Source organism: Crocuta crocuta, unplaced genomic scaffold (assembly GCF_008692635.1).
Source record: "Crocuta crocuta isolate KB4526 unplaced genomic scaffold, BGI_CrCroc_1.0 scaffold246, whole genome shotgun sequence".
In the NCBI taxonomy this organism is placed as follows: Eukaryota; Metazoa; Chordata; class Mammalia; order Carnivora; family Hyaenidae; genus Crocuta; species Crocuta crocuta.
In genome coordinates this window covers 6,579,375-6,592,117 of record NW_027531902.1, presented here as the reverse complement: position 1 = coordinate 6,592,117, position 12,743 = coordinate 6,579,375, and the positions used below count along the sequence as shown (strand labels likewise).

The 12,743-nt window shown below is 56.9% G+C and overlaps 1 protein-coding gene across 1 annotated transcript in view; it reads left to right on the top strand.

The window, feature by feature from the left end:
• The window catches only part of KLHL29 (kelch like family member 29), a 60,669-nt gene that overhangs the window by 47,499 nt on the left and 427 nt on the right, over positions 1–12,743 (top strand). The window contains exons 4-10 of the mRNA XM_077774075.1: positions 98–300; positions 1,001–1,260; positions 3,678–3,876; positions 4,020–4,202; positions 4,409–4,589; positions 9,997–10,190; positions 10,550–10,694. Coding sequence (XP_077630201.1) covers positions 98–300; positions 1,001–1,260; positions 3,678–3,876; positions 4,020–4,202; positions 4,409–4,589; positions 9,997–10,190; positions 10,550–10,694 — 1,365 coding nt within the window. The remainder of the gene's footprint in view (positions 1–97; positions 301–1,000; positions 1,261–3,677; positions 3,877–4,019; positions 4,203–4,408; positions 4,590–9,996; positions 10,191–10,549; positions 10,695–12,743) is intronic.

The window sequence follows — 12,743 nt, the reverse complement described above, 5'->3', positions numbered from 1 at the left end:
GGGCGTGGCCGAGGCGTGCAGGGAGATCTAGCCCTGTGAGGAGGCGGCGCTGTGGCCGCGGGGTGGCAGGTAAGGACACCCTGGTCTCTGTGCCTAGGTCTGTGCAAGACGGCAGCCAGTGTGGCCGGGAGAAGCTGGAGCTCGTCCTGTCCAACCTGCAGGCCGACGTCCTTGAACTGCTGCTGGAGTTTGTCTACACGGGCTCCCTGGTCATCGACTCGGCCAACGCCAAGACGCTGCTGGAGGCGGCCAGCAAGTTTCAGTTCCACACCTTCTGCAAAGTCTGTGTGTCCTTCCTCGGTGAGCCTGGGGAGGGAGCGCGTGGGTTGCCTGGAGGGAACAGCGCGGGTGGGCGAAAGATTCGGAAACAGCGAGGATCCAGAGGGAAGTGTGTGTGTGCATCTCAGGGTGGAGCTGGATTTCACGAGGCAGCTTGGAGATGAAAATCCGGCTGTGTACCCTGACACAGACCTGGACACGTCCAGGCTAGTGTCACCGCTAGCCAGACCTCAAGAGAGCTGGCTGGACTGATGCCCGTCTAGAGGCCAGGTGGGGTGAGGCTGAGGCCCATGGGGGTGGCGGGTGGGCATAGGAGGGGTGTTACTGCTGGTGTGATTCTAAAGTGAGAGGCTGTCACAGTTCTAGAAGACACTGGAAGCCTCAGCGTGACCCCTGCCCCCAGCCCAGGCCCAAGCTCTGAGGCTCACGGGAGTGAGGAAGCCTCCAGGCCCAGCACTGACACTCCATACCTCACACTCTGCTGGGACCTGTGGGAGCAGAGGGAGCTCCCAGGAGGGGAAGCATGTGACAGGGCAGAGAAGAACCCAGAAGGTCCATCCACAGCTCCAGGGACACCGGAAATGGTTTGTGGGGCCCCTGGCTGCTGAAGGCAGGTCACAAGGACATGGGCTCAGAGAGGGATCCAGAGTGTCAGGTGATAGGAATGGATGGCCACCCTTCCAGGGTCCTGTGGTCAGTGGTCCTGTGCTCTTGCCCCCAGAGAAGCAGCTGACGGCCAGCAACTGCCTGGGGGTGCTGGCCATGGCTGAGGCCATGCAGTGCAGCGAGCTCTACCACATGGCCAAGGCCTTTGCGCTGCAGATCTTCCCTGAGGTGGCGGCCCAGGAGGAGATCCTCAGCATCTCCAAGGACGACTTCATCGCCTACATCTCCAATGACAGCCTCAACACCAAGGCCGAGGAACTAGTATATGAGACCGTCATCAAATGGATCAAGAAGGACCCTGTGTCCCGTGCACAGGTAACCCCCCACCCCACCCACCCCTTCTCCCTGTGGCTGGGGCACAGTGCAGGGATGGCGTCTGGAGCAAGGGTGCAGGAAGGAGGAAGAGGCAGGACGGCCCGCTCAGACCATCAGCGGGGTGAATAGGAGCCCAGAGGCCCAGGCAGGGGGAGGCTGGGACTGCCACTGTGGGCAGCAGAGAAGCAAAGGGAGGGATGAGAGATGAGAGGTCAGTCGCCAGAGGGTTGGAAGGGCTGGTGTTCCACCTGAAGGAGACTCAAGCCAACCAGAGGCTGCAGGGCCCTGCAGGGAGAGGCTGGTGCCCCGGGGCCCCTGTGAGCTCAGACCGGGCGGGAGGAGCGCCCCCTCCACTCTCCGGTTACAGAGAGGGTGGAGGGCACCCGGACCATATAGAAACCACACTGGAGATGGGAAACCACTGCACACATCACAGGAGGGAAGTCCCTCGGGGGGGCCAGGAGGGTGGACAGCTGGGGAAATCGGAGCCAGGGTCCAGGGCAGAAGGAGAGGAGGGCAGGGTCCCCAAGAGGGGCCTGTTAGTCATCAGAATCCAGTCACAACCCAACAGGATCTTTGGGCCAGAAAGCACGAGCTGAAGGCCTTGCTCAGAAAGAGACTGCCTCGGGACCCACCCCCCAGGAGTCATTACAGACACAGGTAGTTCTCAGGGGACCTCAGAGCCCCCCTGGAAAGCAGCAAACGGGAGGCCCTGGCCCACAACACCCTGAGGCAGCTGAGTGACACATGACAAGGGAACTTCATTGTATGTGGAGCAGGAAGTGGCATGAGTTGGGAAGGACAGGTGCTGGGGATGGGTGGCACCAAGCCCTCCACTCTGGCCTAGCCCCTGAAACCAGGAGAAGCGGGTGCTCTGGTCGGGTGGGAAGGGGGCAAGATTCATTTCTGGAGAAGGCCGTCAGGTTGGGCAGCTATAATAGTGACCGCCCGATGCACTATGGCCCCCAAATCTGTCTCCAGCCCAGACCTCTGTCTTCAAGTGTCTACTGCACACCTGTGGCCAATGTCCCTCAAGCCCCTCTAATTCATAACCCCCCAAAGCTACACATCTTCTTGTGTTCCCTCCTTCAGTTCTGCCCATTACCCAAACCAGAAGCGTGGATACCTCCCACACCTTCCACGTCCATCGGGCCACACCCGGCTGTCGCTTCGCCTCCTCACTCCCACAGCAGAGGGGCGACTTCTCTCCCCGTTCAGGCCCCACATCTCACCAGCATCACTGCAGTTGTCTCCCGCCCAGTGGCCTCGCCTTAGTCTCCCCCACTCCAAGCTCATTCTGACCCTGCAGCCTGAGCCAGCCGTCTTCCTAAAGGACACGTTTGATCGTGTAATTTCTTGATTAAAGCCCCCCGTGAGCTCCTCATCGACTGCAGGAAACACCACACGGGCCTTAGCAAGAGAGACCCTGGCTTCCACTAACCTCCACCACACCCATCCACCCACCTCCACCCGCTGCAAAGACCGTTTGCACCTGACAAGTATAAGCTCCAGAGAATTCCCCACGTGCACCGACCTCCCTACCACTCCCATGACTGCGTCTGCTTGCGGTGTCCTCCCTCCTCTCCACGGGCGGCCTGCAGAAATCTGCGATCCTTCCACACCCAGCTCAGGCGTCATCCACTCTGGGAAGCCTCCCATCCTGCGTTCCCAACCCCCCTAACTGGATTCCTTCCTGAAGCCCCACTAGTGCCGTTTATGTAATGGATCCTCCCCCGCCCCCCATTTTCCTGTGTACACCCGAAAGTCAGACACTGGTCTTACTGGGCTTTGCACTCCCAATAAGAAGGGTCCCCAATGGTTTGTTGGATGAAACTAAAGCTGAGCGATGAGCAAAGGGTTTGCCAGGCAGGAGGGAGTTCGAGTCAGTCCACGAAAATGCAGATGGGAGGGTCCAGGTGCCAGTCTGATGCATCGGGGGGCCACTGAAGGGGTTCGTCAGTACTGGAGAGACACAGGTTGTGACGGGGGTGACTTGCAGTCTTCACGGTCACCGTCAGCCTTCCCAGGCCGACCCGCCGGTTTTTGACTTCCTGCCCCAGTCCTCCCCCCCAGGGATCAGGACGCTCATGTCAGTCCCCCTGCAGCCCCGGGGTGAAGCAGAAGCCCACGAGCTGGGTGGAGGCAGGAAGGAGGTGCCGCAGAGGCAGAGCGATGGTCCCCCCCAGGGTCAGCTGCGGCACACCCGACCTCCCCCAGTCCTCGCCTCTGGCTGGTGCGGGAGCACCCCCCTCACTGTTGAGGCAGGGCTGAGCAGTGTCTACACTCTCAAGCCAGATGCAACTGGAATGACCCATGCGCAGTACCACACCCCTCCTTCCTGTCTTCTCAATCCGACTCAGCAGAGGTGGCTGGGTCCATGTAACCTCAGGCGATCCCGTGTCCCCCCGTCCCTGCAGTATGCCGCGGAGCTCCTGGCCGTGGTCCGCCTCCCCTTCATCCACCCCAGCTACCTGCTCAACGTGGTGGACAACGAGGAGCTGATCAAGTCGTCCGAAGCATGTCGGGACCTGGTCAATGAGGCCAAGCGCTACCACATGCTGCCCCACGCCCGCCAGGAGATGCAGACTCCCCGAACCCGGCCCCGCCTCTCCGCAGGTACTGAGGGGCATGTCCCGAACTCCCCAAATGCGGGTGCCGTGGGGTCGCCCCGACTCTGGGCAGTCCCCTCGGGAGGCCCCAGGTGCAGAGGCTACCAGCACAGGGATGTGTCCGAAGGCTGCGCATCTGCGTCCCTGCAGGTGTGGCCGAGGTCATCGTCTTGGTTGGGGGCCGTCAGATGGTGGGGATGACCCAGCGCTCACTGGTGGCCGTCACCTGCTGGAACCCACAGAACAACAAGTGGTACCCCCTCGCCTCACTGCCCTTCTACGACCGAGAGTTCTTCAGCGTAGTGAGTGCTGGAGACAACATCTACCTCTCAGGTGAGGCCCCCTGGGGCTGGCTTGGGGACCCCGCAGGGACTTCCTAAGGGCTCCCCTCCCCACACCAGGGCTAGGGAAAGCTGAGGCCCAGAAGCATCTCCTTTGCAGGTGAAGCCTTCTCTCCCTGCCCCTGGGGCTGGGCCTGCGTGGCCCGGGGCCCCTCCTCACTCCCTGCCCGCTCTCTGGACCTCCCGTGCTGCTCACAGGTGGGATGGAATCAGGGGTGACGCTGGCCGATGTCTGGTGCTACATGTCCCTGCTCGATAACTGGAACCTCGTCTCCAGAATGACGGTCCCCCGCTGCCGGCACAACAGCCTTGTCTACGATGGGAAGATTTACACCCTCGGGGGACTTGGCGTGGCAGGCAACGTGGACCACGTGGAGAGGTAATGAGGCCACAATCACGAAAGCTAAAATCACTATGCTCCTCCACCCCAGCACCAACCCAGACGAGGCCGACTGGAGACAGAACATTTAGAGGGTGGCGGTCCCAGGCTTGTCAAATACAGCAAAGGGAGAGGACCGAGGGTGGTGAGAGGGAAGCAGGAAGGAAGAGAGCTGTCCAGCCGCTGAGAGGGGGCACCCCTGTCCCGTTCAGGGGTCAGACAAACTGGAGGGATAGCTGTGCAAAGGCACCAGATGGGCGCTGCTGGCCTGACCAGGCAGCTAGGAGGCGCACTGGCACCGGAAGTCCCAGCCCAGAGCGGTGCTGGGACATGGGGCGAAGCTGCAAGCAATAGCCCACGTGTGTGCCACATTGGTGGCTGTGCCTCCAGGTCCCTGCCGAGCGGGGGTTCCACACCGGGGAGCCCCCTCCTCCCTCTCTCCCACACATCTCAGGAAACCTGCTTGCAACACGGGGAACAGTCACTGCATGCAGGTCTGGCCAACCGTCTGGAATTCTCTAGAATACAAAGCAATGGGCCGGAGAGCCATGCGTGTAAGCCTGCCCTCTGCTGGAAGTTCCAGGCTGGCTTCCTCATGGAGGCCCCTTTAAAACCTGCCACACGTAGCGTGGGGATCAGGCGGAGGCAGACGGGGCATAGGCTGGAGGTGGACACTTGGCGGGGTGCAAAGCCCATTCCTGCAGAGAGCGGACACCGTGGGGAGAAGCCACAGGAAGAGCTCAGGGAGGCTCATGTGTCAGCAGCAAACAGGAGAGGCCTCAGCGCAGTCCTGCTCTGCAAGAAATTAGTGCCCGGAGAGCCACAAGTTAGGCTGAGCTGGTCCCCAAGGACTGACCTAGGAGGTCACAGCTCCGATCACGAGAGCTCTTTTTCCACGCCCTTGCCACGTGCTTGCCCACCATCCTTGGCCCACGTCATCAGCTGTCACAGAATGCACATCTCCCCATGTGACAGCTTTCTGCCTGTGGACCCACACGTACCCCTCAATTTGTATTTTTTCCCTCAGTGGCTAATTGGACACTTGACAAATGTTACAGCAAAGATAGTTGCAGAGTGAGACGAGCTCTGGATATTCACCGTGGGCTTTTAACTCCCCCAAGTGGAGCCCAGAGATGGCTCGGTAACAACATCTAATTGTCATATTGATTTGGAGATAATGGGGAATCCCTGTGTGATTATGAGGATATTAATACTGCTGTTGAACCTGGGTCACCCCTGATGCTGACAGCTTTCAGTGGGACCCACTGCATGGCCATCACATCCCAAGCCTTCCAGAAGCACCAGCTCCCAACTGTTTGTCATCCAATAATAAACACATGAAAGAGGAGACATTTTCTATGTAGGAGTAAACTGAGCTAGATCTGTCATCCTGTCTTGCTTTTGTCAGCTATTTTTAATCTCCAAAGATGCTGATTACTCATTTTGCAAACTTATACTTGTTGATAAATACAGGGATTTGTTCAAGGATCAAATGCACGAAGAGGGGGGACAGGCTCCTCTCCCCTTAGGCTCGAGAGCAATTCTGCAGGGCCTGGAGGCAGCCTGTACTGGCCTCCCCTGGGGGCTGGGCCTTCATTCCACTGTGAAATACCCCGTGAAATACCTTGTGAAATGCCCGCTCGAGCACAGTGTGAGCAAACCACCCTGGCAACCTTAGCAGATGGGGAGCCACCCGGGACAACAGGGTGCCCCGAGCCCTTCCTCAGCCCTCTGGTAGACCTCTGGGTGGTGTGCATACAAATGGGGTGGAGGATACAGGCAGAAGGGACGCGCACTGCTTCCTGAGGAACATAGCTGGAGCCCCTTTGGGCAAGTACTTTCTGTGCCACGTGGTGGCAGTGATGAGAATTCAGGGTGACAAGAAGGTCAGGGTAATGGGGACAGGCGAGGGTGCTTTGTTCCCCAGAAAGCGCTAACGGTACAAATTGCTCTTATATTGATAATGAATGAGATATATGGTACATTATAATTATATCACATTACTGTATTACAGGAATAGAGCAAGATTATATAATTATAGATTAAAACAACAGTGCCATAGACAAACCTGTATTATATCATTATATAAATAACTGGGTCTAATACTTCATAGCAATATATTGCCTTAGCTGTGGTTACCGGATAAATGATAGCAGAGTGCCTCACTCCACAGGGTCATTTGCATGTCATTAGCATATCCTTCTCAAGCAGGAAGCTGACAGATTGAGCTGACGGAGGGCTTGTGGCTTGGCAATCAGCCACCTGGAATAACAAACTCTCGGGAAATTCGCATTTGGCGGAATGTGCCATTATACCGAGAGCCTGAAGACTAACAGCCACATAATCTTCCACTGTCACCCAGCTCCTTCTGCAGGAGCTCTTTGGATCTCTGCCATATTGGCTTAAAAAACAGATATCTGAACTTCTGACACTGTCCAAAAAGACACTTAGTGCATTGCCTATTAGCCACATATCATTCATCTGGGGCTTAACTCAATCAGCCCCTGCTGCCCTGCAAGGTACTTCAGCCGCTTCTCAGATCTGGAGTCTTCTCAGGCACAGAGCTGGACGTCCCACCCCTGTCCCCTAATCCCCGTCTCAAAGCCAGAGGCACCGGCTAAGAGAGGCCATCTTCTGGATCACTAAGCTGTGACCATGTTATGGCCCGTGTCCCAGGGAGGCTCCTGGGAAAAAGTGGGTCCTGAGTGCTTCCCAGGAAAGGTGTGCTGGGAAAAACCCAGCCCACAGCAGAGGGCCCACCTTGGGTCCGGAACATGCAAAAGAGCCATTTGGTGAGTGGTAGATGGGCCACCAAGTGGAAGCTCCAGGAACAATTAACAGACGCTGAGACGCTGAGATCCAGGCTGCCCAGTAAGACCTCAGACACCACAGTTCCTTGGCCGGTCTGCTCCGTCCTCAGTCCCTCCGCACCAGCTGCTGCTTGTCACTGTTGTCCCTGCCTTGTCTGGTGCTTGCATTCTGTCACTTCCCCATGCTCTTACTTTGCCACTTTGTCTGCAGTGCACGTGCCACAGATCTGTTCAGTCCCGTGCCTCTTCCCCTTCTCCACACCTACCCCCCCGGGGCTGAATGCTGGTGGAGAAAAGTCCACCATCCTGTAGATTGGCCCCATGACAAAGTGAAGTCATCCAATGAGTACTGGGTCCCTCGTGCTGCAGGGTCCTGTCAGTGTCTCTCACTCTCAAGAGCATGTGTTTCTCGTCTCCTCCTCTCCAGTCGAGGCTCTTACCCCATGGACCCCAACGCTCCTCCCAGCACTGACTTCTGCTTCACAGAGAAGGTGGAGCCATCAATCAAGAACGCTCTGGTCCCGCTGCCGTCACTCCTGCAGATGTACTGACACTCACACCATCCTTGCCTTCCTCTCTCCCGCCCACACGGACACCACTCCCCTGTCCACTCTGGACCCTACCTGCACCCCATCCCCCCACCAGGAGCCTCCCTTTATCAGCCCTCCCCTCTCTTTAATCTTTTCCTTGTCCATTTGGCCTCCTTCCTGTCGGCATGTAAACACAAGTAAACCTTCCCCCCTAAAATTAAAATAAAACCCGGGGTATGCTGCAGCTCGTTCCTACTGGCTCCTGAGAGGTGGCTATTACCTTTATAGGAATTCTGCAAGCCAGTTGTTAGCTACAGGTGTTATCAAAAATCAAATCCTATAAACTTAGAACTAAATAAGTTGTATTAAAAACAAAGGAAATCCATACTCAAAAATCATCACTACTTTTTGTTTTGGGGTTTGTTTCGTTTTGTTTTGTTTTTTAAACTATATTTTGTACTGTCTATGCTCTGGAGGTGCTATGTCCGCTGTGTCTGTATATGGGGGTACGGTGGAGATTCCATCTGGCTGTGCGGGGCTATGCGTCTCTTCCCAATGCCACGTTCAGCCATGAGCCATTGGTAGCTTGAAGTCAGCTAGATGAGATGATTTACATCATAGAAATCAGCAATTGCTACCTATCCGGACCTTTTCCCCCTAGGGAGCTTGTTTTTACACCTTTATCAGCATACCACCAATAAAAGCCATATGCTCTTAGCTCCATATGCCTTCCCAGGTCCCACCTTCTCTGTCCCTTTCCCAGCTAAGTTTCAACCAAGAGAAGTCTCTCCCTGTCGTGTCACAACCAGCTCTTCCCATTCACAACCAGCTCTTGATGAGAGCACCGGGAACCTGTTGGGACTTCTTTTTTTTAATGTTTTGTTTTTTTTTTTCTTCTAAGAGACAGCATGAGCAGGGGAGGGTCAGAGAGAGAGGGAAGCTCAGATTCTGAAACAGGCTGCATGCTCTGAGCCGGCAGTCAGCACAGAGCCCGACCTGGGGCTCGAACCCACGAACTGTGAGATCATGACCTGAGCCAAAGTCGAATGCTCAAATGACTGAGCCACCCAGGCGCCCCAGGACTTCCNAAACTGTGAGATCATGACCTGAGCCAAAGTCGGACACTTAACTGACTGAGCCACCCAGGCGCCCCAGGACTTCTTGACCTCCCATCACACCTCCAGCCTGTGGAGCTGTGCCCTACCCCCACCCCCTGCTGCCACCACTTCCCCTCAGTTTCCCCTTAAAGGCCAGCATTTCCTCAGAGCGTCCTCCGCTCCTCAGTCTTACTCTCACCTACGCACTCCCTGGGAGCTCCTGTACCTTCAGTTTCCATCTCTGTGCCAACAGTGATCCCACGGCTGCATATCCAGGCCACAGATCCTTATATCCAACTGCCCACTGCACTTCCCCAGTTTGTTACCCGTGGATGCTTTAAACTCCCCATGAATAAAACAGAAGTCATCACTCTCCTCCAGACTCCCTAGCCTCCATTCCCTGTCCCCTGAATAGCACCCCCAACATCCAGTTTCCCAAGGCAGAGACCCCGAGTCATCCTAGGTGGCTCTGCCTTCCGTAACGGCAACATCAATTAATGACTGAACCCCGTCAGTTTACCTCTCCTGTTCCCACCTCCTCTCGTGCTTCCCTGGTCCAGCCCACTGTTTCCCCAGTTTCCAGCCCAGAGCCTGGGTGTACGGGAGATGCTCAGGGCAGCACTGTCGGACACAAGAGTAGGAACGAGCTGGATGGAAAGGGATGAAGGGGCTGTGAAGCTGGGGAGCTCTGTGTGAGCAGAAGAATGGACACCAGAATCTGCACAGAGGCAAGAAAGAGCGCACTGGGGTTCGGGAGGAAGGCCGAGAGGGCTAGTTTGGGCCAGAACCTAGGTGGCCTTGAGTGACTCATCCCAAGTGCCCCTGGCTGTATGTGACCTCGGGCTCTGCCAGCGATGCCAAGGGCAGGAAGCAAATGTCGGTGCCCCCGGTGTCCGCGGCCTTGGTTGGCACCCCTGCCCTGTGCTAGGCCCGTCTTTGATATTGGGCTCTTTTTCTCCTCTCTCGACAGGTACGACACCATTACCAACCAATGGGAGGCTGTGGCCCCTCTGCCCAAGGCAGTGCACTCCGCAGCGGCCACCGTGTGCGGCGGCAAGATCTACGTGTTTGGTGGTGTGAACGAGGCAGGCAGAGCGGCGGGCGTCCTACAGTCTTACGTTCCCCAGACCAACACGTGGAGCTTTATCGAGTCCCCGATGATTGGTAAGCACCCGCTCCCTCCTCAGCCTGGGGCCAGCGCGGCATCCCCGCCTCACTGTTTTATTTGTCTTGATATCCGAAGCCCAGAGGGCCAGCTAAGGCTGCAGACCCCTGTCCGGGGGCTGGGAGTGGGAGGCAAACCCCCTGTCCAGGTGTCGCTGCTGACCCCACTACCTGGATAGGGGGCGAGCCAGACCGTGTGCCAGGTGCCTGCTGGCCCCGGGCCTTGCCCTGAGGTTAACCAGTGACATTGGGAGCCCTTCCAGATCCCCTCCTCTGGAGGGTCTGCTGGTAAAGGAAAGGGTGGGGAGGGGGAGGCCAAGAAGAGCTGCCCTGACCTGCCTGCCCTGCTCTCCTCACAGACAACAAGTACGCTCCCGCCGTCACCCTCAATGGCTTCGTCTTCATCCTGGGCGGGGCTTATGCCAGAGCCACCACCATCTACGACCCTGAGAAAGGGAACATTAAGGCAGGCCCAAACATGAATCACTCTCGCCAGTTCTGCAGGTGAGGGGCCGCTGTGACTCGGCTAGGGTTGGGGAGGAGGGCAGGGAGGGAAAGATCAATAATGATTACCCGACATTCGATGACTGAAGCAATCCCCAGGACCCAAGCGGCAGCCCCCTCCAGCCACAGGTATGGATGTCAGTGCCAGGGCAGAGTGGGAAGCGCCCCAGGGCAGCCCACGGCCCCCAGGCCCTACCCTGTGGCTCCAGCTGACCCATCTCAAAGCCAGAAATGAAGGGCTTCCTACTGGCACCAGCCCCATGTCCCTCGAGGCCACACCTTCTCCTGGGGGCTAGGAAGACAGCTCTCCCCCAGGACCGCCTACCACGTCCGCACAGACAGGAGGCGGTGCCAGACCAGAGCCGTGAATTCCCTACATGGGACAAGTGGCTTTTCGAGGAATGCTCCGAACCAGGGAGCAGAGTACAAGGCACAGCTGACTGGGCAGAAACCCACCCGGCCCAGCCCTCCCAGGGAGAGGTCACAGTCACAGGGTGTTTGGTTCCCAGTCTGCCTGGCCCCGTGGCCCAGAAAAACCAATTACCGTGGGCAATGAGACAGCAGCCCCTGCCCCTCCTTTCCTGGACGAAGACGAACAAGGAAAGAAAAGGGGTCCCAGAAACCCCGTTTTCAACACTTCCACAGTTCTTTCCTGAAGACATCTTGTGCCCGTGCAGAGGTAATGACCGAATCGCCACTGCTGCTGCTAGAAAAGCTGCAGCCTGCTACTAACGTGTCAGACGGCCTTAGACAAGTGACTTGCACTCTCTGGGAAAGTTCTCCTATTTATGAAACAGGCGTTTGGACGAGATAACTGCTAAGTTCCCATTAGCTTGGAGAGTCAACAGTTCCCGAGCCTTTCTTTCGTGTCACACACTCCAAATGGTGGCAGTGCGTGAGGCTGTTCCGACCACACTGTCCGCAACAGACAACTGGAGTTTGAGCACCGCTTGTAGGGAGGACGCCCGGGCCTCAGCTGAGACCAAAAGTGGGCACAGAAAGACTTAATGCCCGTGAGGAGCTATAACCTGGGTCCTGCAAGAGAAGCAGGGGGAAGATGGGCCACGAAGGGGAGGAATGTGAGGGCCCAGCTGGCATAGGACCACAGGAGATAAGGCTGGAAACTTCAGATGTCTAGGCTGACATGTTCTGTCCCAGGCTCAGAACTTCATTAAGAGGTGGAGACTTTGAAAGGGTATCTGTTCAGCTTCAGGGAACAGTCTGGAACACACGGCCAGTAGCTGAAAGGAGGGAGAAAGCAGGGCTGGGTACGTGGACACAGCGGTACGTTTGACGAGGTGGCTGAACCACACAGCCAGATGGTAGTACGTGCAGGCAAGACCAGGAAGTGGTGCTCTCACAATGGAAACAGCTGACTGAGGCAACAGCACCAAGCCAGCGTAGCCTCTTACAGGAAGACGGCCAGGCTGCCACGGTAACAACACTGCAGAGGGCGCACCGGCCCTCGCAGTCGTGGTTGGGCAGCAGCACCGGGTCACTCATGTTAAGCAATCACACCAGGAAGCTCTGACCGTGAGTGCCTTGGCAAGGGCGAGTTTCCCGGTCAAGTAGTCAATGTTCAGTTACGACTTAGCTCCTAAGTATCCTGTCTGCTGTCATGCTGGTGAGGCACATCCTCTTCGTGATTTGAGCAGTACAAAGTCTCTGTGTGGACGACACAATGTGAAGCTCAGCAGACACTTGGTGAACTGATTCGAGTGCCCGTACACAGCCATGGCTGTTCTCCTAGCTGTCTTTAGGCAGTCCGGCAGGTCCTGGGATGCCCAGTGTACATAAGGGTCACCCACAGCTCGGAGGGTAGTGTGAGCACACATCCCGATGGGCCCTGCAGGAAAGGTGTCTTTCTTATACCAGCTTGGCTCACAGGGCAGAAAAAAGCAATGAGATCCCTTACAAGTCTTACCCAAGGGGGAGGGCGCGGAGGGAGGTGGGAAGGCAGCTTGCACCAGGACAGGGTATTAAGAATCTATCTCCAGGTCCAAGGTGGCAACTAAATGGCTAATTCTCTCCCCTCTTCCCCCCCCCCAC